Source organism: Serinus canaria, chromosome 11, assembly GCF_022539315.1.
Source record: "Serinus canaria isolate serCan28SL12 chromosome 11, serCan2020, whole genome shotgun sequence".
Taxonomy (NCBI): domain Eukaryota; kingdom Metazoa; phylum Chordata; class Aves; order Passeriformes; family Fringillidae; genus Serinus; species Serinus canaria.
The window spans coordinates 3,346,355-3,374,132 of record NC_066325.1 but is presented as its reverse complement, the minus strand read 5'-3'; the positions used below and the strand labels follow the sequence as shown (position 1 = coordinate 3,374,132).

At 43.3% G+C, this 27,778-nt stretch overlaps 1 protein-coding gene across 3 annotated transcripts in view; it reads right to left on the bottom strand.

Annotated features, from left to right (window-relative positions):
• ADAMTS18 (ADAM metallopeptidase with thrombospondin type 1 motif 18) overlaps positions 1–27,407 on the bottom strand; it is a 78,401-nt gene extending 50,994 nt beyond the window's left edge. For 2 of the 3 annotated variants that reach the window (XM_050978977.1, XM_030227764.2), the window contains exons 1-3: positions 27,222–27,407; positions 26,986–27,064; positions 24,807–25,123 (exon numbers count right to left, since the gene is read on the bottom strand). In XM_050978977.1, the coding sequence (XP_050834934.1) occupies positions 24,807–25,123; positions 26,986–27,064; positions 27,222–27,323 (498 nt within the window). In that variant the 5' untranslated portion in view covers positions 27,324–27,407. Of the gene's footprint in view, positions 1–24,806; positions 25,124–26,985; positions 27,065–27,217 lie in introns of all 3 variants that reach the window. The other variant, XM_050978978.1, reaches the window with a different exon arrangement.
• Positions 27,408–27,778: the final 371 nt, after the last annotated feature.

Here is a 27,778-nt window from a genome sequence, read left to right as displayed (position 1 = left end):
GGACTACATATCTCTTAGGCTTCAGAAAAATATGTGCAGACAAACAAATGTCAATTTGAAACCATCTTGCCGCACATCTTGAGTCCTCCAAGACCATGATTCCAACCTCTTTCCTCAAAAAAATCTTTGAAAATGCAGACATGTCACATGTATCACCTCTTCCCTTCTGAAATGCATGTTCTTCTTCAGAGCAACCTCCCAGGGCCTGAATGCCGTGGGTATGACAAGGAGAGCAGTTTGAATGCCTAATGGAAGCGCTGTATTTTTAAAGGATCTGTGGAATTTTCTGTGCTTTAAGAACTGTTTCCCAAGAGGAAAACTCAACACAGTGAAAAGCAAGTGAAAATTGAAAGTTGCATATGAATCTTCACAGCTTTAACCATTAACTAAACCAATGCAGAAACTGATTTTAAGTCTATTCCAGGTGGAAAGATTTATCAAAGATCTACAGGTCCTCAACAGACTGCAGTCATCCACTGCACTCCATTCATAGAAATTCTCTTCTCTTTATCCAAATCAAAGGCAGCTTTGCAGTACTCCCCAGTATAAACACTTTTCACAGGGGCCCAGTAACAGTGCTCACAGTGTCACACTGTGATCACAGTTTTGGCAATAGAAGAGATTCCACACTATGAATTGAGAGGGTCTAATTGCCCTCTGAAATATAATAAAAAACAAAAAAAAACCCCACCCCAAAACAAAACAAAACAAAACAAACCCCAAAACAAACAAACAAACAAAAGCAACAAAAAACCCAAAACACACAAATTATATTCTAATACACAATTGTCCCATTCTCCTCTCTTCAACATGAATTCATAATGATATATCTCAGCCTGCATCTTCTTAACATTCTAAAAGAAGGTTAAAACTGCCTCCATCAATTAAAAGACAGGTTTTAAATAACTGACAGGAATTTAACTCGCCTGCTCACTGCAATAAGTTGGCATATTTCAAATGTCAGATCACATTTGGTCATGACAAAGTACTCTCCTGTAGGGAAGACACCAATATTTTAATCCTTAGGATGTGTGTCATCACACAATTTACATGTGGTTCTGAGAGGCAATCTTTATCTTGAATACACTGATAATTGGGCACTGCTAAGATATTTCTTTTTCAAGCTGGAAAACAGACATGTAGTGAATCTGGTTCTTATTTCCCTATTTTAAAGGCTTCCACATCTGAAATTATTCCTGTAGGATTCATTTTGTAAATGATTCAAACCGTATGGAAAAAAAAAAAAAGAGGGTTCTACATTTTCCTGTAAGAAACTGCCCCTGGTGCACAAGAAGTCTCAGCCCCAAACATCGCTTCTATATTTAACATTATAAGGGTGGATTGAGAATTCATGGTTGTGGGGGAAGAAGTGACTGAATTCTGGGCCCTGCTTGCATTTTGCTGCACCTTTACAGAGGCAATAGCTGTCTGAGTGCCTTACAAATGTAGTCACTTTTTTCCAGCAGAAATGACCCTAAATCTCCAATAAGACATTTTTCCTTTGGGTTTTACATCAAACTCATCCTCCAAGTTGAAAAATGCTGTGTGAATGAAAGATACCTTCTTTTTGATAACATCCAGTTTTATGAAGTTGTGAAGTTGTCAAGAAGAAAGGAGAAGTGCCACAGAGCAGTCTGGACACTCATTCAATCACACACCATTTGCCATTTTTTCCAGGCATGGGATGGTTTCAAGCATTTGTATTGAATTAATCACTTTGGGAATTCCAAAGCAATGCAGAGAATGCTGACCTGGCTTCAGACAGCTCTGCAGCCCTCTGGAGCACTGCAAAGGGGGCAGTGGGACAACAACTGCCAGGAACTTTTCCTGCAGGTCCTGAAATCGAAGTGTTGGGTGAAGCAAAGTGCCAATGGCTCCACTGTGCTGGCTGGCACACATGCCAGCTGAGAAATGCCACGGCACAGAGGCAGGAGATTCATCTTTTCATTCTTTTTCATCTTCATTCAGATGCACAGATTAATCTTTTCTAGCTGTACACCAAGAAGGAATTCCAGTTTTTGAAGGCCAGATTTTGGTTACTGTGGACTCCTGGGCATGCTGGGAATTTTTTTCCACAAATACATGAAACTTCTCCATAATTGTGAGTTAGCTTCAATGTATTCATCCAGCTCAAATACTTCAGAGCAAATACTGTCAAAACTGCCATGGAAATTTTTGCATGGTGTTTTCTGCTTTAGTTTTATGCATTACATGTGATTTTCCTTGAATCAAGGATGACTTTCCATTAACCTCGATGGGTTTAGGACACAATGAGGAGAGGGTCAGATAGGTCAAAATTCCATTTTTATTTCAGATTCTCTGCAATTATAACACCACCAGAGGAAGCAGGATGACAAATCTAACATTCTTGTAAGTCTAGACAACACAGCATGAAAAAAGGCCAGGGACTCCTGTCTATTCCTTCTGCATCCCACTGTGGCTATCACTAATAATAGCAATAATTATGAGAATATGGTGGGAAGGAACACCCAAGAGACTGCTCAGTTGGAATTTGCTGTTTTCTTCTTCCCTCCCAACACATATTTGCTGTCCTTCTGGAAGGGATATTCCATGCCATTGGAAAGAAAATGGAAACACACAAGTTGACCTGTGTGGTTAGCAAATAATTTTGAATCAATAATTTAGAGGAACTTGCAGTTTGTTTGCAGAAAAGTTGAGAAGAGATAAAAAGGCAACATTCCTCCTCCTCCTCCTCTTATTTGTTATGAAATGTTTGCTTAGCTCTGGGCTAAAGGAATTTTCAGATCCAATACACCTCTGTGAAATTCCTCAGTATCTGGCTGTAATCACCAAGGTAAGGAACTCGTTCTGTATTCTTGGTGTGTTTCAAAAGGGAGAAGAATTTCAAAATGAGATTTGGACAAGGGCAATGACAACATGGTATCTGCTTCAAGAATTTTTTAATTGAACATAGACTATAAATTGAAAAATAAGGAGAATTTGTTTAAACCACTGAAAAAGATCCTCTTAACTATACAAAATCAGGTAGATTTTCCACTGATTTTCAATCCACAAGGAAGAATTTTCAGGGTCACTTACATATCTGTCCCTAACACATCTCATTGGCCTCTTACTGGAACAGCAGAGGCTGCTCCCATTTGCTCCCCTGTGTTCTTGGACTCAGAGTGGAGCCTTTGGCAGCTTACCAGCCTGTAAACCTAATTCACTTTGGGGTTTCAGCATCTCCAGAAGGATTTGCAGAACTTCTACTTCTCTCCCATACCTTAAAGCTGAGTGCTGACAAATCCTCACTCCAGACTGGAAAGGACTTGAGTCTGAGGGTTCTCTGTTTTCACACAAGGCCCTTTGATTACATGCTAATTAAACTGAAGGCAACAGCTCTATGCATATTAAAATTAGAGGAGTTTCAGAAACCAGATGCAAATAATGGGGTAAAAGCCTAACAAAATGAAACTGAGAATTAAAACAGATGAATAATTGAACTTCAGTGTCTCTGCTAAACGTAACTACTCAGCACTGACTGATGTAAAGATAAATTACAGTTTGCACAAGAACAGGAGTATCTCAGCTAAATGAGGTATGAAAAAGCATGCACATATTTCCTAAGGAATACTACTCATACCCAGAATGCCTCATTCAGGGTTAGGAGCATTTACATCAAATAAGGTGTTAAAAAACCTGCTGTGTCTTAACTAAAACAATGGCCAGAGAAATCCATGAAATCTATACCATTATGTGGATGTGAGCGTGCTCAAGATGAAAAATCACTAAAAAGGAAGAGTTAAATGTCATTTCACACCCATTAAAATAGTTCTAAATATTCATGAAAAGTTTTAAAAGACTTGACAAAAGGCCAACTGAAATTGGCATAAAGCTTTCTACAGACTTCAGTGGACATTGATCCAAGACTTCTGTTATTTCCCAACTGTCCAGCTCCTAAAAAACCCCAAATCATTGATTCAAACACATCCCTAAAAGAATTACAGAACGTGAAGTACAGAGACATAAAGTACAGTCTTTAGTTCTACTTAAAACACATAAAAATGTAAACTAAGGAACTTTCCTGAAAAACAAAGAATAAGGAGAGCAGATGACCTATGAACTATGGTTGCTGGTTATTTAAAACCATCTGAGGCCAAAGATTCCTAGAAATCTAATATGCACATCACAGTGTGGTTGGGGCTATCTCACATTACAGCATCCTGGAGTCTTTTCTCATTCACTTTGCAGAGAGAAAACTCATGAAATTACCTTACCTGCAGCTCCTTTTCATCCAGCTCTTGGTTCCTGCCCCAATGCTCTGTTAATCCTTCAGTGCTTTGGCACCACAAAGGAAACACAAAAGGCCCAGCTCTGTCACCAAAGCTTTCCAATGCTGGAGGAGAGACTGCCCTCACTCAGCTGTCCCACCCGGGGGTTCTGCCTGCCAGACCATTTCCCACATGGAACCAAGGGCAGCTTGGAAGCCAAAAGAGGGCATGGCAGAGACCCAGAGAGCACAAAGCTGTTCACACAGCTTAGAGCTCCCTGACAACAGCCAGAAGCTGCCTTTTGGCCAAGACTGGTCTCTGGAATTGGGCGGATGTCCATTTTTAAACACCAACATACAGCAACACGTGCTAGAAGGGGAGAGAGGTCTCCCTGTAAGTCCTGTACCTCTGCTCAGACTCCACCCCAGACCCAGGGGAGATGAGGGATGTCAGGACCCAGGACATCCCTCTGGCTGTCCTGAGCAGCCAAGACCCCTGCCCGGGGGCTCAGAGACCCTGGCACAGAGCCCTGTGGTTGTGATTATGACCCATGGAGAAAGTTACCAACCTTAGATGAAGATCTGCAAGCCACAACAAATTAAGTAGAATGATAGTGGATTTATCATGGGGTAAAAAAGTGGATTTTGGGGTTTTTAGAATGGAGGTTCAGGGGGCAAGATGGAGGGATCTGGGCTTGTCCAGCCTTTCTCCTTCTTCTTCTTGGCCTCCATCTTCTGCTGTGATGTTGGCACTTTTAGGCTGTTTTAGAGTAGAAGCTCACTGTCTAACATAGGTGATAGGTATTGGGAAGTAATTGTAAATACTGTACATGTAGTTTTTAATATTAAAAGATAACACTGCCCCGGGGGCAGGCAGAGTGCCTCTGACTGTCCTGCTGAGCAGACCTTGGCAGGCCAGGAGAAAGAATTTTATAGATAAGGAACAATAAACAGCCTTGACACTGAGACCTGAAGAGCTCTGACTCCTTCTTCAAGCGCCGGGCTGGGAAAAGAGACTTCTTAACTTATCTCAGGGTCACTGTGAGCAGCTAGAGACCCTGAGACAAGGGAGGCCTTTCCCTCAGCTTTCATGAGCACATCATGGCAATGCCCTCACCGAGCACAGAAACCACCCTGGTGTTTGCCACCATCCCTCTGCTCCTGCCTGGAGCACAGGCTTGCCAGGAGCCACAGGTCTGCTCCGAGCCTGGCTATTGAGAGAAGCTCAGCACAACATCCACGCTGGACACAGCATTTCATAACAGCGAGTTCAGGGCAGCAGCCAGCTCAGAAACATTTCAAATGTCCCCATGGGCAAACCCATGAGGAGGTGGCAGTCCCTGTGCACCAGCAGAGAAAAAACCCTGCCAACACAGCAGGGGAAGTGCCAGCTGCTTAGAACAGGTTCTGGGTTAAGCCTGGAAAATGTGGTAAATGTATCATTTTCTCACTTATGCCAAGGAATCCCAGGAAGAATAAAGTCTTGTTAAACTGGCCAACATTCAACTTATGAATTCCTCTTTCCTCCAAAGCAAGGGTATTCAACCAACACCATCACGAGACTGCTCAAAGAACTCCTGCATCATGTAAGCAGTTTAAATAATAAATGATTGTTTCTTTAGGGAATGTGTAACAAAGTAGACTCACCTCTTGGGATGGGTTAAGTTGGTAGTCTGAAAAATATGTGAGACTATAACCTTACTACAGTCATAAGCAAAACTACTTCCAAGAATTCCAGCCAGCAGGATAGTACAGCCTGACCTGGAACTGCAGATACCCGATAGCACTGACTGATTTTTTGAGAGATGGCTCATTGAGCCCCTCTCAAGTTAGGGTCACAATGTCAATGCTCTGGAAAATATAATCAAAATGAGCAAATTAGGATGCGAAATTAGGCAGAAAAAAACTACAAGGGGCATATCTGGAAAGGAGAAAGGGGCTGAATTGCAGAAAGTGTTGCTGAGGTGAAAGATATTTTTACCCTCGGGAAGCATCAGGAGCAAACAGCCGAGCCAATGGCAGTAAATCATGGTAATTAAGGGAGTTCCTTCCCTCTCCACTCTGACCCACAGCCCTTTTTCTGGGAGGTAGCTGCAGAGGGGACAGCAGCAGCCACAAGGCTGAGGGGCATTTTGCCTCCTTTTGTCCCCCTGAGAAGGGCACTTACACAATGCACCCAGGTCACTGCAGCACTGGGTCAATGGAACAAGCTTCTGAGACACCGTGACAGAGACACAATCCCTGATCCACCCACAAAAAGTGAAAAGTCTGGACCCTAAATCCATACACAGATTGTTAAATTAATGACAGACTTTTACAGAGTGTTAAGCACCCAGGAGCTCCCATTGAGCTGAACACTGTCTGTGCAAGCATTTCCAGAGTGCTTTTATACCAATTTGGGAAAGAAAATGTTCTGGGAAACTAGTGAGAATGGACTCTCATGAGGTTTCCAATAATACACATGTATTACTGAAGTCAGAAATCCCACGAGTAAAACTCAGAGCATGTTCATTTTTGATCCTATCCCAAACCAGGCAGCACAAAGGCATGCGAACACACTGAAGGGAAGAGAGAACTTAAGTTAACTAAACTTTTCCCCAGCTTTTATGTTTGCCAAAAAAATTCACCCATCCTCCAGAAAAGTATCAAGCCTGTAAATGGGCAGTTCCTGATGCTGGCCCCAGAGTCAGGGAAGTACAAAGTGATGTTTTATGGGACTGGGTCCTTGGCTGATGAGAATAACCTCAGCAGACCTTTCCTGATTTTCACCAGACTGGAATACCTGGCTCTGTACCACATCAAATGTTTAGGTTAAGTTAATGGCCCTTATACACACTAAAATATTTTTTTCATGAAAGAAGCATTAGAATTGTTGGTTGCCTTTTCTGACTTGAGAATTGTCAGCAGATGGCATTTTTTTTAGAATCTGACTCAGAAAAATAACTCAGTTATTCTGTTTTCTAACATCATATAGATTTCTTGCCAATGTAAAATGTTAAGGGTTCTTAACAATATAGTATTTTATTACCTGACATTCTGACAAAAGGAGAGTACAAGGTTTAAGTTGCCAGTCTGAGTTAGCCATGAAAGACTACTCTGTTTGGTTGCTCAAAGAAGTGCTATGCAGAACAGTCAGCAATTAAAACAAGGTAACAAAATTGCATGTCTTTAATTATTCCTATATGAACAAAGCCAGGGTTATCTCTGAATAGTGCCTTTGTATTTCTGCAGTTGACTGAGCTTGTTTCAAACATCTTTATGCAACCCCCTGTCAGCATAGGGCAAATAAGGAAATATTCTTATTTGTTCCTCCACTTATGGTAATTGAACCAGTCACATTGGTATTTAAATGTATTAAATTGGTATTTATTGCAGGGTAATGAGATATTCTAGAACTAACGCAAAGTTGATTGCTTTGCCACAGATTAAATCCTTGCTTGTCAGTACGTGAGCTCGCTCATTTCTCATGTTTTGGGTTTAAAAAAAAAGGCCAAAAACCAAAAAGAAACCACCCCAGGAGCAGGCACAATAACTGAATAGAAGAAAAATGCTAATGCAAACTGCAGCATAACCACCCTAACTATACACCAATAATATTTCAGTGAAGTGCCAGAGGTTTACCAAGTTACAGTCAGGAGCACTTCATTTACAATTCCACCAGTGGGGCTCTTTGGCTCCCTAGAAAGGTTTTGGAAGGCAATTAGCTAAAACCAACAGCTCAAATTTAGCCTTGGTAGCTGTACAAGCACTTGGGTATGGCCTGTTTAAGCAAATCCCTGCAACTGTAAGATAAAATCTAGAGCTTTTATTAGTTATGACAGTTCTGAAATCCATCACAAAGCAAACAGGAAACAGCAGGATTATTTAATGAGTGCATTTATGCTTCACTTTCCCTAAAAAGAGGCAGCCCACTATTTGTCGTGTGCTGACAGTTGATTAGTTACTCAGGGCACCTCAGGAATAACAGAAAAAATGACTTCAGAGGGCAGCTCAGTGTGTCCCCATGGATGTTTCCCATGTAACTGGGTGCACAGCTTCAGAGAACACTCACAGTGAGAGCAGGATTACCTTTAGAAACCCTCAAAAGCACAGGAAATGCAGCTCCCTCTCTGTCCTGTCATTCTCTGTAAGAGCACAAAACAAAAGCACCATTTAGGTCCCTCTGAAATATCTGAAATGTGCCTTTGAGATGCCCAGGTCTTCAGACAGGGCAGCGTTTCACCCTAAGGTGGGTTTGCTATGAGTTATTTATGCTGCTCAAGGGATTAGGTGAAATGAAAATGTTCTGGCAGGATTCTCCTCCCTCTTTGTGTACAGCTAATCAGTTTTACAGGGCTGGAGTTCAGATGTACCAATATTCTACAGAAAGTGCATGCCTTCTTAATGAAGCTGCTGCTCCTGGAGTGGTAATAAAGGCAAACCCAACAAGATTAGGGCAGAGCGACACAGAAAATGAACAGCTTAAAAAAAAAACAAACCAAAAAAACCCAAAAAACCAAACAACTGATGATATATAACTAAAATCAGTACTTGGAAATTCCTTTTCCATAGGTACTTAGCATTAACAGATGCTTGCTTGAGTGTTTCTGATCAGTAACATTCCTCCCTATCAGACAGGCAACTCCAAACATTAAAAGTCATGAACCAGGCCTTGCAGGCAACACAACTATAAATTATGAGATTTTTAAAAATAATGCCAAAGGGCTTCAGTGTTTTATTTTCTTTTTGACTTCTTGAACCATTTTCAGCTGAGTTTTTAAAATCTTTTCTTATCCTTTATAATCATGTATACTAGAATCAAAGTTGAGTGGGGTTGGGGTTTTTCTTAGTGAAAAATCAGCTTTTCCTGTGATGATGGGACTTTGGCAGCTGGACCCTTCAGAACATTTCATATTGTAAGTGAGAATTAGGCAAGGCTTCATACTCCCTCTCCCTCACAGGACAGCTTGTTGAGGTTGCAGACAATAGAGAGAAGACACTTGCCCAAGCACTGAGACAGCACTTGGAGCTACCTGATGGCAGAACCTTCACTCTGGGTGGGACTCTGGGCTGCAATGAGTTACACTCAACTAAATCAAAGCCCCAGGCAAATACTCTCCACATCTGGTGGCTCCCTACCCATACCCACATTTCCCCAGTGCAGATCCTCCAGATACGAGCTTTGCCCTGCCAGAGCTGATGCAAATGAATTTGAGGGGGCAGAAGATCTGAGCCTGTCTGACCTGGGATAATTTGCATTCAAACAAAATAAATCCAGCTCAATTCCCATAGCAATTTTGCTCTGCTATGAATAGCTCAGGCAGCTCCAGTAACGAGGAGCTCGGGTTACATCTGATTGCCAGCTGTATTGCTTACTAAGAAGTTAGGTCAGTGCTTCCCAACCTTTTAATTTTCCTTGTTGGAGTATACATTGCTATGGATTAGTTACATGAGAGAGTGGTCACAAGGAACTCTGTAGGGAGCAAAGTATCAGCTTTGCTGATACTCCACATACACAGACATATCCATATGTTGAAATATCTACGTGGGAAGGAGAAAGGGAGTGGAACAAAAGAGCTTAGGACATTAAGGGAATGGAAAACAAGAAGCAAAGATGGCCCAAGAGTGAGAATGTCAGGCTGGCGCCTGGGTTATCTGGATTACACTCCCTGCTCTTCAGCATTTCAGCCCCTCTGTTCCTCATCTATCAGTTTAATAGGCAGGATTCTGTAATCAATGTAGAAAATGCTCATGAAGGACTCGTGAAGGCTCACATTTGACCCTGGCTGGGTTGTTCTGTTAAAGTGCTTCCACCTTCTCTACTCTAAGCTGCAGCCCCAGCCTCCAGGATGCCCCCCCACAGCCAGAGCTGTGATCCAGGAGGACAGACCCAGAGCACAGCCAGGTGTGTGCCACCTGACAGGGCTCCCAGCTGGCACTGCCCTGGTCAGAGACACCGTCCCCAAACACAGCCCTGTCCCTCAGCACATCCTGGGCACTGCCAGGTGGCCCCAGCACTGAGCCAGAAACACACAGCACAGCCACGGGGGGTACTTGGTGTCAAACCCTGCTGGGGATGGAACACCACACAGCCACTCCCTCTGCACCAGGCTGGCACCACTGGGAGAGGCACAGCAGGGCACAATCAATGGCATCCTCTGCCCTTTTGCTGCAGTCATCTCTTTGAAGCAGAAAAGTAGCCTAGGTGTGTCTGAATCTCTTCTTGCCACCAAGGAAAGGTACAACAGTAACACGTTGACTGTCATTCACACAATTAAACCCAACATACAAGGCAGCAGCATCCCAGAAATCCACCAAGTTGAAATATGACTTCATCCTTTTCTCAGCTTCCCATAACACTGAAAACCTGCTCAATGGCAACTCCACAGAACACTTCCATGGCCATACAAACGCCCTCAGCATTCAGGGCTTACTTTACACGGGCATTTAAATAGTTATTTACTAAGATAAAGGTAACATGATACATCTACGTTCCATGGCATGGAAAAGCCTCACATTTGTAGGCCCTGCTTGTAGTCACAAAACCTGCCTTCCCCATATTGCACTGCCAAGTGTACCCTGAGTCCAGACAGTCTCTGTTTCCCTCCTTGTAGCCAAATGCCACCCATCTGCACTGCTCAGCCATTCTACACCCACCCTGGGCCTGCTCTAAAGCTGTGCACTCCTTCACTCCTCTCCCACAAATTAACCTCAGCTTCTATTTTAAGGAAATGATGCCCAAGGGTGACCATGCTGTAACTGCTCTGCTGGAGTAAATTAAAAACTTTGCTAGCCTGTGACAAATCCAGCCAGATTTCCTGCTTTTCATAATATTATAAATGAAAGTGTGATGAAAAATAATTTTCGGTATTATTTTCTAAATCCCTGTAGTAGAAATTACTCTGATGACATGCAAAATCCACCACAACAAGGTCCTGGTTGGGTATAAAATAGAACATGATGCCACAACTGTCTTAAAATAGACACAGAAATACTTAATACTGGCCCAGGCTGTGGTAAGATGAGGTAAATCCATTTTTTAACCCAATGCATCAATTTACAGCTCCTGCCGTGCTGTCTGTGGCAAGGTCAGAGCCCAACACACGGGGCTAAAGCAGCATTTGGAGTGGTAACCAGTGGCTTCCAGGTACTCAGCCCGTGTTTGACTTGGATCCCCTGAACAGGCCTGCAGAACTAAACTGCTCATGAAAGGTTACCCTGATTTTGCCATCATCAGGCTTTAGTACAAGCATCTGAATTATGCAACTGTTTAGCAGGGATGAGTGTTAAGACAACAGTGGGGGAAAAGACAGTGTGGGAGCACTTACTTGTGTCTTTTCGCTGAAGAAATCCATTCAATTCTGTGTTGTGTCAGCAAAGCACCCTTGGCCAGGGTTTCCATGCAAGTGAACAGCATTTCTTCACAAAAGCATCTGCTCAGTAGAGTGTTTCCAGCACAATACCTTACACATGAGGCTCTCAAAGTATTGTCTGTGGATCAAAGCCCTGTGATATTCCCTGAGATCTCAGGAAACAGGAAAATTTAAGTGGCAAAAGGGAAGGTAGTGTCTGAAAGCAACTTTGTATTCTATGTGATGATCTTTGTATGAAATTGGCCCAAGATAACAAAATATATATTGAACAGATGTTGCCACTATGTTAACACGACAGGCCTTCTGACTGAAATAAAGATGCAGCGAAGACAAGGGAGATATTTGTTGACAGCTCAGAATGCTGCATAGTTACAAAGGGATGGTTTAAAAAAATTATTGTATCAGCAGAAGATTTAGGAGGCAAAATTTCCTAAGCAGCCTGACCTTGTTTCTGCCATGAATCTACTGAACAGTAGGTTAAGCAAAGGTCAGGTTAAGCACAGGTTAAGGAAAAAGCTCCAAGAAGAGGAATGTGCTGCTAGGGTCACAGAGCTCTGGGACACCAGGGGAGTGTGTGAGTCACAGACACCCCAGTCTCCACTGCCGCTCCCACTCCCAGGGCCTGAGAGTGCTCTCTGCTCCATCCTGGCACACCAGGGACCTGAGCTGGCTGCACAGCACAGCCAGCAGTGACAGAGGTGCTGCACAGCCCAGCTGCTCCTGCATGGGAGCCCTTGGCCAGGAATCGGGACACGCCTGCTCTGCTGAGAAGTACCACAGGAGTGGAATAATTAGTACATCAAAGCACCCAACTCCCATAAACAGGAGATAATTTGTCTGCTTTCATAAGCCAGAACTAGAGAAGTGAACATGAAAAGTGATAAATGTGGTCCTCCCACTGCAAGTCTCTCTGAAGCTCCGTGTGACCTGCACAGCCTCTGATTTATTACACTCAGATAGGATCTGCTCTGCTGCAGCCTGTCCTCAAGCCCCATCCCTCACAGTGGTGTATCCCCAGCTTTTTCCCAAAATTATTTGGCTGCCCAGTGGCCTCTGAAGGGGCACAGCCTGCCCCCAGGTTGCTGGCTGATGGTAGTTCAGCCCTCCTCATGCCTACACGCTTTCCTGCTGGAAGTTCCACCTGCTTTAGTGCAATCCTGCCACTTCCCAGTGTGGATTTGCCCAGCTTAACACATCTGACCACAGACGTGACTGCTCCTGCAATCCATCTGGATCATCAGTCAGTCCCTCCACCTTTTCTTCTTTCCAGGTGGTAAGGCAAACAGAGGAAAAGCCAGAAGGAGCCCTTGTGAAACATTTCCTCTCTTCACAGCGTGTTACAGCACACACTCCTCCCCCAGCAGAGAACCAGCAGTGTTAATGTGCTAGAGAAGTAAATTAGGCACAAACAGCACCATGGGGAACTTAAATATTTTGAGTGTATACCATATAATCAGGAAATGCCCACCCTCTTTATCTGTTAGGAACAAGGAAACCGAAAGCTTTGTAATTTTAAACTGCCCATCAGCTGCTGTGAATCAGTCAGGCATCTTGCTGGGGAGAGGCAGCACACACAAGAGCACTGGCAAGATAAGAGAGGGTTTAGGCTACACTCCCCATCCTGTCAGAATAGATTCAGCCCAAGATTTCACATTTGATCACCCCTCTCCAGGGCTTCTCTTTATACACCTCCACTGAGCCTCTCAAAAGGACTAAAATAGGACACTAATCATAGTTTTTCAGATTATTTATACTAATTCTTACAAGATTCACCAATCTGAATTTTTATAAAATACTTTACAGATTTACAGTGACTTATTCCTTTAACATATTTTAACAAATAATAAAGGAACTAATGTGAGACTCATTCACATGCATCCTCCACATTATAAACTTTTGCAATAAACTTATATCTTCCATTTACTACAAAAATTAAAGGCAAACTACAACAACCTTCTCTTTAAAATGCAATTCCTTTCCTGAAAGAAGCACAACAGTGTTTCTTTAAATCATAATAGATTTCAAGTAATTGAACAGCAGAAAAGACTACAGCCATAAGCAGCATTGTCATGTGCACCTCTATAGAAAAACAAATATATTCATATTTCAGATGCAGTGGACACAGAATTGCACTGACTGTTGCAAGATAAAGATTGAATAAAGAATAGGCACCAATTCAGTGCAATGGTATAGAAAAGAATGTATCAGTAGATAAATTCTTCTTCCTCTCTATTGGCAATCAGGTGCAAAGGCTACGCTGTCATTAAAGGATGTGCAATATACATGGAGATATTTTGGAGCATTTGGGCACCATTCTGAGCAGGCTGATGGTGGGCAGGAAACTCTCCCAATGGGAAACACTCCCCATCTTCTGCTAATCCTAACACAGGAGTAGGGCTGTGGAGGCAGAACGACCTTGGCTTTGCACAAATGCTGGCTTGCAGAAGACAGACCTTCATTCTGTATGAACAACATTTCCTTCTGTTTTGTTTCTCACATTGGAGAGTTCCTGGCTTTCCCAAACTGTAGTCTTTCAAATGACTAAATCATGTGAACAGCCACAACAAAAAAATATACTGTTCCCTCAGCCCTCCAGCTATTTGCAACTAATTTAGTTGCAAATAGCTGGGGTGCTGAGGGAACAGTATATTTTGGGGTGCTGTTCTGAGCAACAGAGAGCTAATTTTCAAGAAATGCTGGGAAAATTAAAACAAAAATAAACTTCTGATGGCACTACAACCCAAAAGCTGGGAACCTGTAAACAGAATCAGTGTAGCACTCAGAGGCCAAGAGCACAGCCTGGTACAATTTTGTTCATAGCTTTAACTGGTAATAGATGGCAATATATCAGCCCTCTCTGATTCAGCTTCTTGTCCAAATTGTCCTTTCCCTGGTATTTCATCTATCCCACTGATGGAAAACACAAACCTTTGTCACCACAGCATTATCCTGATGCTCACAGCCATGGCACCACCTGCACCCTGTTCTGTCCCTGGAATCCTGGTCTTCATCACCCAGAGCTGCAGGGCTCTATGCCTCAGGTAGCTCAAATGACCACCCAGCTCTCTCTGGAAAACACAGGAATCAATTAACCATTTCTGTAACATGCTTCCCTCTCTGCACTTACTCAGCTTTCCTACCATGAGCAGGAGATCAATGAGGTCTTGTCCCCTACAGGTGTTCTGTGATGACACCTGATAATACTCCCTCACAATTTCACAGCTCAAAACCTGCCAAGTCCATCTCCTGTCTAACAAGGACAACAGGCCTCAAAGGGTATAATCCTCTTTTATTCCCATCACCAGACCTGACTTTATCAGGGCTGGATTTGGGTTAGGCCACATAACCTCCTTACATTTACCTGTGGCTTTGCATTTCCTGGTGGCCATTGCGCTTCCTTTGCTCCTTCACTGTTGGGATGCTCTGGCAGCAGAGTGGAATGACAGCACTTGGCACCAGGGCACTGAAACCTATCTGGCAACTGCAGGCACTGCATGCCAAGCCCTTGGGTGCACTTTCCAGCAGTAGTAGCAGCAGCTGACTCTGGAAACTGGCTGAGCTCCTGCCACGTCTCACTCCTGGCTGCTCTGCTCTGAGCAGTCCCTGAGAACAGCAAGGCTCAGCCTGCAGGTGGGGTTTGCCCTCCAGCACACTGTTTGCCTCCATCTAACTTCTGATTCAGTGAAATCTGATCATACAGCACCACCCTGGAGAATGTCCAACAGGCATTTCTGGGTCCGCCAGGAGCAACAGACACGTTTCACTTTCCTGATGAGCCAGTGGTGCCTCCCCTTTCCAAAATATCTCACTAAACCAAACAGCAATGGCAGCAGTGCATCCCAAAAAAGTGGTGTGCCTACTGACTCAAGGGCCAAGATGATGGAGGAAGGAATAAAAGACTTCCCACGGCCAGGTTCAGATCACAATCAGGCAGCAGAAAACTTTTTACTCACCACAAGAAGCTTTAGATGAAGCCCATCAACCAGGGCTGCAGGAATCAGCAGACATCAGCAGCTCACTGCTGTCTCAGCTTGGAAACACTTTTTTCCCTGCCCCTTTGCTCAAGCTTTTGCTGCTTGGAGGAGGATAACAATCCCACCACCAGTATGTGATGTAGTGTAAAAAAATACCCACATGGTCTCCAGCATGGAGAGAACCAGCTGACAGAGAGAGCACAGAGCTCCTGTTGTGGCAGACTGGTCTCCACAGTGGTTGCAGAGATGTTTATTACAAACAGTGAAATGTACAGTAGCCTAAAAAGAATTATTGGCTATCAGAAAATGTAAAAAAAAAAAGTGAAAATGTGACAGAAGCATTTTTCTTGTATATGCTATAATCACCCACAGTGTGCTGCAAAAGAAAAATCATCTCTGCCCTAGTCCAAGACTGTTATTTTAACATTTAATTTATATTTATACCTAAAAAAACAAGTAACATAGGTTTCTGTCAGGTGTTAACAAGAAATGACACTGGGTAGCCACATCATGAGAGAAGTTTAAACTTTCTTGTCTGAGGCTGCATTACAGCATTTATAGCTATCCCTCACCATGACCAGCTTGTACTTTAACAGCAATAATAATTTGAAATATTTCTTGAGGTTTAATCTAGCCTAATTTTAAGGCCTACTGTTTTGATTACTTCTTCTTAAAAAAAAAAAAAAAACAAAACAGTGCATGGCATAAGACAGGCCTGGTCAAGAAAGAATTATTTTAAAAATCTTTTCAAAATCACACAAAGAAAAAGAAAAGAAAACCTCTTTTTAATTTCATGACTTGGAAAGGACTGATTACATTCTGGAGTTACATAAATTCTATATCTCATGGCAAGGAAAATGTAGGTCTGAAGAGTAATCCATGTTCCATTAGTTTGTGTATTCTGCCACAGAATATAATATTACATTCCTAAATTAGTCAGAAGCCACACTGTGCTACAGAGTATAAAAACAAAAGTGAGGGCTCAAGCTAGGTCAAGCATATTTTGTATAAGTCCATTAAAAATCTCATTCCATTAATATTAATAAAGATGTTGAGACACAAAAGTCCTTCAATTAACATATATTAGGCAGGCAGGCACAAGCATTCAAGTGATCCCACTGTGAACAGCAAGAATCCAGCCCTCAAAGAATAAAGCCCCAAGTGTGCTGTGTACAGAGTGGGGCAGCCTGAAATGCAAATGCCCAGGGGAGTGAAAAGGCACCACCCCATTGTCTCTGCAAGCAAATATCACTTTATTGCCTCAGCTTCCTCTTCTCTTAAGCAGGTTTGTTCTGGGCCTTGTATTGCAGTAGGAATAACTTCAAGACCTATTATCTTTGTCATCCAACTTTTGCCTTTCACCATTTTTTGGCAGTCACTAGCTGGGCAGCCACACATGAGATTCAGGGAAAGGGTTTTCATCTGACTGTAGAAGCTGTTTGCAGATTTCCCCAGCTTATGAACTAACATTGCAAAAAAAAAAAAAAAAAGGAATTAACTTGCACGTTCCAGAAATCACTCTGGACAATAATGGTTCCCACGGTACCAAGCTTCAACCATCAAGACTCATTCCCTCCCATCTGCCCTGATTATTTGACATTTCTTCACCCTCATTCTTGGTGACTTCCGAGCAGGATAAACAATAAAAGGTTACTGATGTCAACCCATTGTGTGCCAGGATGTTGTTCTCATCAAACACAGAGCAGAGCCAGCACTGAAGCTTAATTAATACATGTTTGTAAATTGTGCTGAGCTGCAAGGCTTTATGATTTCAGGTTTCTTCTGTAAATGTTTTCCTCAGAGCTTTAGTCAATGCTCCACTGTCTGAACCCAAGACAAGTTCTGCTTCCATCAGCTATTCACATAGCTGGTCAAATCACTGTCAGAGCAAATCAATAGGAAATTCCTTTAGCATACAGTAATTTATGGTAGACCTGCAGCAACAGAATTGGGATTAAAATGGGATAAGAAAAGGCAAGAAAGAACCAACATTTCTGCTCCCAGTGACATGATCAAAAAGACAGAAGAAAACCTTGTTTGCAATGGAATTATCTGCTAAAATTCAATTCAGATACCACTTAAGGGCTAGTCAGACCCTTTGGAAGACAAAATAAGTGGTTTTGGGGAAAAAAAATAAAAAATTCAAGTCTGGGTTTCAGCTGCTAAAACTCACTGTAGGTCCACTGCCAGCTCTCACTGCAGAGATAATTAAGTTTAACCCCTCTCCTGCCAGCTCACTGGGAGAAGACCGTGACAAAGTGAGGCACACAGAGCTCCTGGAAAGCAGGAATTTCCTGGAAAATCCCTGGCAGGCTCTATCTCTGTAAGTCAACAGCAGTGCTAACGCTGAGGAGAGAATGAAATCAGATGCAAAGAGCTCTAAAGTGATCTGGAGGAACTGACTGATATATCATGGGCATCACCACCGTGGATGCCTTTATTTAGCATAGTTCCAGCTGTTATTTTGATCCATGTGCTGCAAATTTCCAAACCACAGCTCTTAGAGCTCCAATCTTCCCTCCTGTTGCAGTACTGGACAGCAGTCCCAGTGATCCTCTCTTTCAGAGTAAAGAACCTGCTGTACACCAGGAAGACAAACCCCTCCCTAAGAAGCTGCAAATTAGAAAACAGTATCATAAATATCTTGTGGACTTGAGCACAATACCGTAACAAACAAAAACTTAAGGAGCCAAAACAGGTGAGGGATTTCTGGAGCTGGTGACAGAACTCCCAGTGAGCATCCAGAGCAGCTGTGACAGAGCAGCCTACAGTGACTTGAAGCCAACTCCCAGCAGAGTGCAAGAGTGTCACAGAGCTGTCATCATCACCAGGGCTCTGCTTCTGCACAGGGTGAGCAGAGAGTAAGTCTGGGAAAACAGCACTCTAGAGGGAGAGTTTTGATGGCACCATTCGCTCAAATTAAGTGAATTGTGTGGGGCTCAGGGCACAACCAAGACATTCCTGTGCTTCCCACTCCTGGGCCGTGTGTCAGGCACAGATCTCCAGGAGTGGGCTGCTCGAGCTGGACTCGAGCTGCAGTTTCACAGACTGTCATTGTGTTTTGGGTAAAGAAAAGCCTTTACATACCAGGTCTGCCAACCTGGTATTCTCCTCCAACTCTTCCAAAGTGGAGGAAGAAAAGGGGAAAGACAGAAATAATCCCCTATTTAGGTCGATCAGTGACTAGAAGCTTCTATTCGTTATTAAAACCTGCCTCCAAAAAGAGAACTATTTGTGATGTCCAGCAGTTCCCAGCTGTGCAGAAGAGAACACACTGCCTCTCAGCAGCAGAGATGGTACAGCCCACATGGAAACAGTGGTGCTGAAAATAAAAATCCTCACGAGATCAAAGGCATCCTGTTATGGAGGGGTCACGTCTGTGCAGGCAGGGCATCCCCTCCTGACCCTCACAAGGGTCTATAAGCTTCTCTCTAATGGACCAGGCAAAGTGTGGGAACTAGGCTTAGTGGAAAGGCTTTGCTACAGCAAGAAAAACACTGATGTTTCAAGCATAGATGGTGACTACTGATTCCTATGGAAGGGATGATAAGACTGCTGTTAACAAGGGTGAACTATCTCTGTACAAATGGATACTCCCTGTTTCTGGAAAACCACCCCAAGGGTTCAAGAAATGGTGCCCACAGAAGCCTGAAGTTTGGCTGGAAATACTCCAATGAGCCATTTGTTTTCACACTCTGCTTCCAGCTGAGCAATGGCAGAGCAGGCACAAGGGACAGAGGACCAGCTCCTGTGGACACTCAAGAGCACCTGGGTGACCACAGCCTACTGTGCTCTGTTTCCTCTATGCACATTCCAGGTTTTTTAACATAAAACAGCAAGAAATACAACTTCTATTGCTTTTTCTGCCAAGCAGAAGCAGATTTTCTCTCATCATTAATCCTCTTTAATTCCACTTCTTACCAATCAGAAATCAGTAGTGCCAGAACACCTGGGATACCACAGCCTTTGTCTTGCAGAGCTAAAGGCAGAGTTAAACAGAAAGCTTATCAGGCAGATATGGAGAAGGTTGATCAATAACCTAATCACACAATTCATCACCAGTCAGGTCAATGCTGAGACCAGAAACACTGCCTTGGATTTTTCTAATATAACCTAAAATATCCTCAAAAATATGACCTTTTCCCATTGCCATCTCATTTCCCTGTAGAGATTTTTCTTATTTTCATATTTACCATAATATGGAGTAATGGAACAATAATGGAAAAACCTTCAGCAAAATAGTGGACAAAAGGATGATCCTGTAAAACACAGTTTGTGTTTTATAAAGGATGGAGATGCAATAGTGTGTGAATGCAAAGAAAATCATCGAACTCCCATGAAAGAAGCTGTTCTTGCTGCGCTGGTACAATGGCAGAAAATATAGGATTTGTGTATTGGCTTCTGGGTGGACTGAAACCACCTTTAAGAATGAGAAAAACCACCAGCTCTGTAGTTAGCTTCTCCTCAAGGTCCCACTGGGCCAAATTTTGTTGTATTTTTACAGCTGTCAATTTCTAAAGGACCCTCATTGCAAACAGCAATTATGCTGTACTTTCCCCAGCAGTCTGGCTCAAGGAGTTTAATGGCAGTTTGTCTGCCTAAGAACCTTGGGATTTGTCTCAACATATTTATTTGGACTTAAAGTGTGAGCTCTAGGAATAGCAGGCTGCTGTTAGCATCAACTTAAATAATGCTAATGCCAGGTGCAATTAAATGACTACAAAGATGGGTACATGAGCTGCCTGGCCTGCTTTCCCCCTAGGTGGTCAGACTGCATCAAGAAGCTTTTATTTTGTGGCTTCTTTGATACTTTGAGCAAAGCCCTGCCCTCAGACACACACACACACACCTCCTCCACTGAATTAATACATCTCCTGTTTATCTCTCAGTCTGTAACCCTTCTTGTCTAGAATCCTCTGACAGCTCAAGGAGTGCAACATGATTCATCCCTCCCTCCTTTCTCCTCCTTTGACTAGACACTAATAAACATAACACAGCTTGAGACAAAGAGGATCCTGATAATGACAGAGTCAAAGACATCTTGGCAAAACCAGAGGAGGGCACCCCTTCTGACTGAGGTACACAAATCAAAGGGAGAGAGGAGCCCAGACCCACCTCTGTGTGAGCAGGTGCAGCCTCCGAGGCCTCCATGCCAGCGATAAATTTGGCCTGGAAGATAACACTGTGTGTCACATAGTTTTAAAGGACCTGAACTGATCCACTGAACTGAACTTCCTCTTTCTGACCCAAAATACACACACATCTTCTCTGTGAAGGAATGGCAGGAGAGTTCCTCATGTTGGATAAACAGGTCTTTCCTCTGGGCACGCATTTTGTGCTTGCTCTAGACCCTTCACCTGAGTCATGTAGCCCACAAATGCTGGATAACAAACCCCTCATTCTTTGGGGCCACAAATTCCTCTGCTGTGTACTGGATTATAAACCTGTTTGACTTTGCCAGAGTTCATGGTCACAAGGGGAACACGACTTCTGCTCCCAAAAGCACAGTTATAAATTACTTTTGAGAATGTCTCTACAATACAACTGGAGACCTCTGAGGTTCTCTTGTGCTCTGCCCTGATTTACTGTGTGACTGCAAACAACTCACTTCATACAGGAGACCCAGTGCACATAAACCTAAGGTAAGGAGACAAAAACTGGCCTATAAAGAGAGGCAAACAACACTCTGTGATACAGGCTAGGAAGGCAGCAGTAAATCTTTCAGATGCCATCATGGAAGTGGAGATGGTGAACACACAACAGATCTCCTTTTTAATGATGACTAAATAGCACAAAGTGAATGAGAATGGGAAAAGGAGAAAGAGGTAGGAATATACACAACCATACTCCTTTTTAGGAGGTCCTAAAAAACCAATTTGTTATTCAAAGAGTGGCCAGCACAATCTCTTTCAGAAAAACCTGAAAAACCACAGTAGTCTGTGGATTTGGTACAGTCTGCCTCTCAATGAGCCACCTAAAGGCAATTATAAGTAATAATAAAAGTAATAAAAATACAATTACACTAAGTAAGAATTAGCTCAAATCAAGATTTTGGGAAAAAAGGTTGAATGTGGAAAGAACAAACAGTTTGAATTAGAGAATGTAAACAGGGGATGAAGCAGCAAGACAAACCACTAGCCTAGATTTACCAAATGGGAGAGCAGAAGGCACTGAAGGAAACTCCAAAAAGTCATGCAGAAATAAAACAGGAGGTTTATTAAATGAATAATGAAAAATCAGTGAAGAAAAGTAAAAAAAAAAACTTGCATTACTTTTTATTTGGGACACATTAAGATGATGCTAAAGAGAGAAACTAGCTTTCCATTTACTAGCATAAACAAACTCATTGTCCCAAAGTTGCAAGAGTGAAAAAATGATCCCAGGGAATAAGAATGCATTAAAAAATATGTGAAAAAATTATAACTTCTGTGAAAAGGAATATATCATGTTCTCCACAGAAGGTCCAGAACAGTTTTCATTTACAAAACAAGTAAAAGCACTGGGTTTTTGCTGTATGACAATGCTCCAGCAAGCAAAGGATGCTGACTGAAGCAGAAAAAGGGCAGAAGACAGAAAAAAGCAAGTTTCCATTTGAAAACTGAAGCCCTTTGATGATGAAAAGAGGCAGTACTCACAGTAAAGTAGTGCACGTTCTCTTGAAATGCTCACTTACTCTATTAGAGACTTGTTCAGATAAAGATCCAGTTCTGCCTTCTGACACACCAAGAAAATTGTGTTGACTGATGGAAACATTTGGTCTCAAATCAACAAATCAGCATAAAAACGTGGGGCCTTCCTGTCAACTAAGCCATTAAAATGTAATATACACACATCTCTTAACAGATCTAGACCAAAGCAACAAATTCTTGCTCCTTTCCAGTGTTAAGTTAAGGTCATCCTGCCTAACAAGCCATTTCATCCAGGCTCTCCCCAGAGTCTCCTCTGCAGGCACTGGCAGATAACAGACAGCTGAATGACTGAATACTCTAGGTCATCCAAAAAATTAGATCAAAGAGTCCCCGTAGTCCATTGAAATGCAATTGCTTCCAAATCACATTGTGGTGTTCCAGGCTTGAGAGAATGGGTCACTGCAGCTCTATTGTAGAGAAGCTATTGCTAATGAAAGGAACAATGGGAAGATTAGTGCTACCAACCATAGAGAAGAAACACCACTTTCGGTTTAATTGCAGTGAACAAAGCAAATAGGAAAGAAGGGCAACCAAGTGACAAAAGTAGTTGGTGCAAAAGGATATAGAAGCTATTCACAAGGTTCTCTTGATCAGAGCACAGCCTCCAGACTTAACATATGATTACTGAATTTGGATCCCAGGGAAAAGTGACGTGGGTGTCATTACAGACAGCTGACGACATCTTTAAGAGGACAGCCTTGTAAACTGAAAGACTCAGAATCCTGTTGGTAAATTGCCTGGGATTCATTAGGTGCACTGAAATTAACAGATGGATAGGGAGAGAAAGGAACAATTGTACTTTGGGATACCTACCCTACAGGAGATTATTGTAAGTAAAGGTTTACTTCATTTGCCAGTTTGAAACAACAATCAAAGGCAAAATCTATTGAACCTTGAAATTAATTTTAAACAGAGATTCTATTTGTTGATAATCTAGGAACTTCCATAATAAGTTTGTTCATACCACAATATTTATTCTCTTTTGATCAGTTTCTGGATCTTTTCTAAGTGAAGCTTACCAGTCATAACAACCTCTGTGTCGAGACAGTGGTAAAAGATCCATTTCATTCTCAGTTAAGATCACCACATTCTGTTCCTCTGTGACCTGAGGCAGGCTTGAACCTTCCTTCTCCAGACAAGACCTGACAAGCCCCACTTCACTTAGCTCAGAAAGCATGTTAAAAACCAAAATATGGCCAAACAGGGGAGATCTCCCAAACTGTACCTGCTGTGTGTAGGTGGAGCACTTCCCGTAGCAAAAAGACAGAATGAGTGGAAACAGGGTATTTTTCTGAGTAAATCTGATAAAAGGTGGCAGTTGTTAACACAAAGCTTCCATTTAAACAACAGAGCACATTTGGTATTAACAGTTCAGTGTCACAAACACAACTTTAAAAGCAAGAGAAAGTTTCAACCCAGTTCCTGGCACCTGCTCCAAACTCACATTTGCAACTGTTCAAACGAACTTTTAAGATTCCTCCAACTTAATGGAAGGGGAAAAAAAATATAATAAAAAAAAAAGAATCACAGCATTCAAAATATAACCCAGACCACTTCAGCCAGTTATCAACAGCCCTTCCTAATGAACAGGCTTCTCAAGTCACTGATTCCAGTTTCAAAGGAAACACTGGCTGTCTCAAGTGTTCCTTCTTTGGCCCCCTCACACAGTTTAATAGCCCTCAGAGACAAGTACCTTTGCAAAACAGATTTCTAGAGGGTGACCCAACATATCCTCTGGACCTTTAGTCAACCACAAAGCACACAGATGACTTCATAGACTTCCCACTCAATGTCACTGCCTTCCTCTGCAGCCATAGCAGACTGCTTTGCAAGTGCAAGCAATTAAGCCTTAAAAAACATCCTAAGCTATTAATTCTGTAGACAATTCTCCTAAATTACATCAGTAAAGCCTTCTCTGCAGGCAACGAGCACTGTCAAATGTATTTTGAAAAAATCACCTGTGAATAATGTTTTTTCATGAACTTGGCTGACAGCCATAAATGGAAAATACACAATGATAATATTTAACACATTCATAAGAGCTCAACTCATCAAGACCTGTAAACCCAAATAATGCTTGAATTATCAAAGAAAACAAAGGGAAATTTGTTCATAAGTCCTGCCAAGCTAGGAAATTCACCCTTCCTTAAATTAGTTGACAAACCTAGGTATAATATTGTTTTTTCACAAGTTTCTGGACAGGCTTTTTTCCTTTATTCACCACAGTTCACAAAGGCAGGAAGAACTTTTACTTAAGAGTGAGGAGAAATGCAAAAACTATCACAGACTGTAACAAATTGCTATGGGATAATTACTAGGACTACCAGCTAGTCTTGGTTTTTTTGTTCCTGAAAGACTCTCATCAAAAATTACAAAGGTTTGATGCTGCTCATTGGCTAAAACAAAGTCTCTTCTGCTAAATACAATAGCAACTAGTGATACTAGAAGAATCACAAAAGGGTTTATAGTGTTTTAACTATTATATGAACTACAGACCTTCAGCTACTATTGCAAGTACAAAACTACTTTTAATGCTGATTTGTTTTAAATAGACACTTACCAAGCCTACACACGTAGATATTGCTACCGAGGAGGTGCTATCATTCCTTATAAATCCCTGGTAGAAACACTGCTCAATTTCACGGTCCTGAGAATCTGACACTCCATCTTTCCCCAGTACCTGGACAATAAAACTGTTGCTTAAAATGGTCGAAGGTTTAAGCTCTAAGTGAAGTTCCTGTCCAAATGCTGAAAATTTGTAGTGCAAGGAACTCTTTGAACTCTGAGTTGATCTCTTTCTCCTAGTACTGTGCAGAACATCATGTGAAATGTACGATCCGCTGGCATCCACTCTGACAGGTGTCACAAACACATAATCTGTAACGAGAAAGAGTTGGCCATCAGCTCTGGCACCCCACAAACAAGGCACTCTGACAGGGTATCAGGCACTTCCCATGGCATGGAGCATTCCCTCATTTTGGGGCTGCCCTGCAGGCTCTGTGTGTGCTGTCTCGCCTGCATAAATTCACCCCCGTAAGTCCCAGAGGCTCTCAGCCTGTGTTTGTTTCCTTTGTGCCCCACTGAGAGGCACAGACTAACTAGCATAGCTGTGAACATTCCCACAACTGCTCCTCTGAAGATATTTGTCATCACCAGCAGATCTGTAGGCTTTCCCCTCCCCCTGTATTAATTGTAGTCAAATGTGAAGGCCACTCGGGTTTGAGAGGCTTTTCCCTTCCCAAAGAATGCAGCAAATGTTGTGTCAGTGTAGGGGTAGCTGTGACTGAGACCTTGCAGAACTGTACCATTTGTTCAAATGGATTAAAGGATTAATTTATTAATGCCTTAACTGAGTGAGACCTCATCTCTTTGTAGTGACTTGATTAGACTGGGTTTCAAATTGTAACTGACCTCCAGCAGAAGGAGATTACATCCTACCTAATAACCTTTAGTCAGCCATTGCTAATTGCATGCCAAAGAAGTTTATTGTTTTGGATAAAATATGCAAAAAAATCATGAAACTATTTTTGAGGAGAACACTCTGATCTGCTCCGAACCACCCAAAAAAAGGAGGGTGAAAGAGGTCATAATTCAGCTGGCTGTACAAGCAGGTGCCTAACTTGCAGTACATTATCATTGATGCTGACCTAGCCATGCAGGGATTACCTGTGTCCTGGAACCAGGGTCTGAGTTTTAGCTGTTTCCTGAACTAGGATCTTTACACCCATTCCTGGTAGTTTAAGAAATTATGCTGAAAAAACTGCTTCCCAACCCCATTTAATTTGTGAGCTGTGTTTCTCTGTGGACACTTAGAGATGTCCATGCACTTCACAAACAATTAGTTTCTCTTCCTAAATTGAAATAACACAATAAAAAAGAAGAAAACCCCCTCTTTTTTGTGTTCTAACAGATGTTGCAAATCTCTCAATCAATCTCTTTGCCTGAATGGACTTTATTGGGCACACATTAGGCTGAAAACACAACCACTGACAGGTTGCTTTTCCTTAGACAGTGGAAACAATACATCAAGAGCTTTCGCTTTCCTCCAGCGGTGTTAATCAACAGCAGAAGTTGAGGGCGCTAAGCAGGCTGGTGGCCAAAAAATGCAAGCAGCTGCTGGAGAGAGGGAATCCCCCAGCGAGCAGAGCCCAGGGTGCAGGAGGGGTTTCCTTTCTGCACCCTGGTGTGGTTCTCTGTTGTCCTTTGTTTCTACTCACACACAATACACAGCATATACTGCACTTCAAAAGTCCCAAAGCCATCAGCATCTACGTGCTAGTCACTCCAACCTGGGAACAAACGGCTCCTGAGCTCCCACTCACACAAGCCCTTTCTCTCCTTGCTTTTTCCCCCCTTAGCCTGCATTGCACAGCTCCTCCTGCTCCCCCACACAAATCTTTTCATTACTTTTGTCTCACTGCTTCCACAACAGACACACGAGGTTTTGCTGTTGTGGCTACACACGCATTCATCTTTCTAAAGGCACATGGAAACGTGGGTGTATTTACCATCTCATTCATTTGCTGTGCTGCTAAATATTGTTCCTTTCAGCTTTAGCACACAGGGTTTAACAAGTTAATCCCTGCCCATGGTTCACCATCCCGCAGTAGCCAGCCTGCTTGCACTTTATGCTCCCTAAACTCTGTGACTTCTCCCCTCTAAATATTCACTCCACGAAAAAAAAGAAAAAAAAATCCATGCAAATGTTCACATACAGACACAGAAAGAGCTATACAAACCATGAGTCAATTCACTGATGCTGTCACTGGTTAAAGTTGCTGCATGAGACATGCAACAGAGGCAACACAGCTGAAGGGTCTGCAAGAGAAAGAAAAAATAAAAAGAGAGAAAGAGAAAAGGAGTATCGGGCGAAGTTTCCTTGACAAGGCAAGGCAGAAAGACAAGGCACCAGCACTGCAGTAACCTGGTATGAAAGCACACTAGGCGACCGCAAAAGAAAGTGCTCTCGACCTGCCTTTACAGTGCTTCCGAGCCACGGGAGAGTCTGGAATTGCATGGAGCTGCCGCCGAGAATCGCAGCAGGTAAAGTCCAGACGGCCAGCAGGAGACAGTCCATGTTCCGCCGCGCACCTGGCGAGCGCTACCTGCTCCCCGAAGCGTGCGGCGGGCGCGCCCGCCTGCCCCGCATGGTCACCTGGGCGCTGCCCCGCAGCCGCTGCGGCGGCCGGCGGAGCGCGGGGAGCGGCGCCCAGGTGAGCGCGGCCCCGGTGCCCGAGCGCTTTAAGCCCCGCCGCCGCCGCCGCCGCCGCCGCCGCCGCCGCGGGGCAGCGCTGCCTCCGGCGCCGCGTCTGGCGCGGCCGCACCCGGGGGGCGAGCGGGGCGGGCGGGACCCGCGGGGCGGAGCGGGGCCGGGCCGGGCGGGACAGCGGGCGGGAGGCACCTGGGGCCGGGCACGGCGGAGCAGGGGCGGGGGGAGCCGCGCAGGGCAGGGCTGGGCGCACCTGAGGGGATGTGCAGGCAGCGGGGGAGCTGCGGTGCGGGGCAGAATGGGGGCCGGCCCGCAGGGGGTGG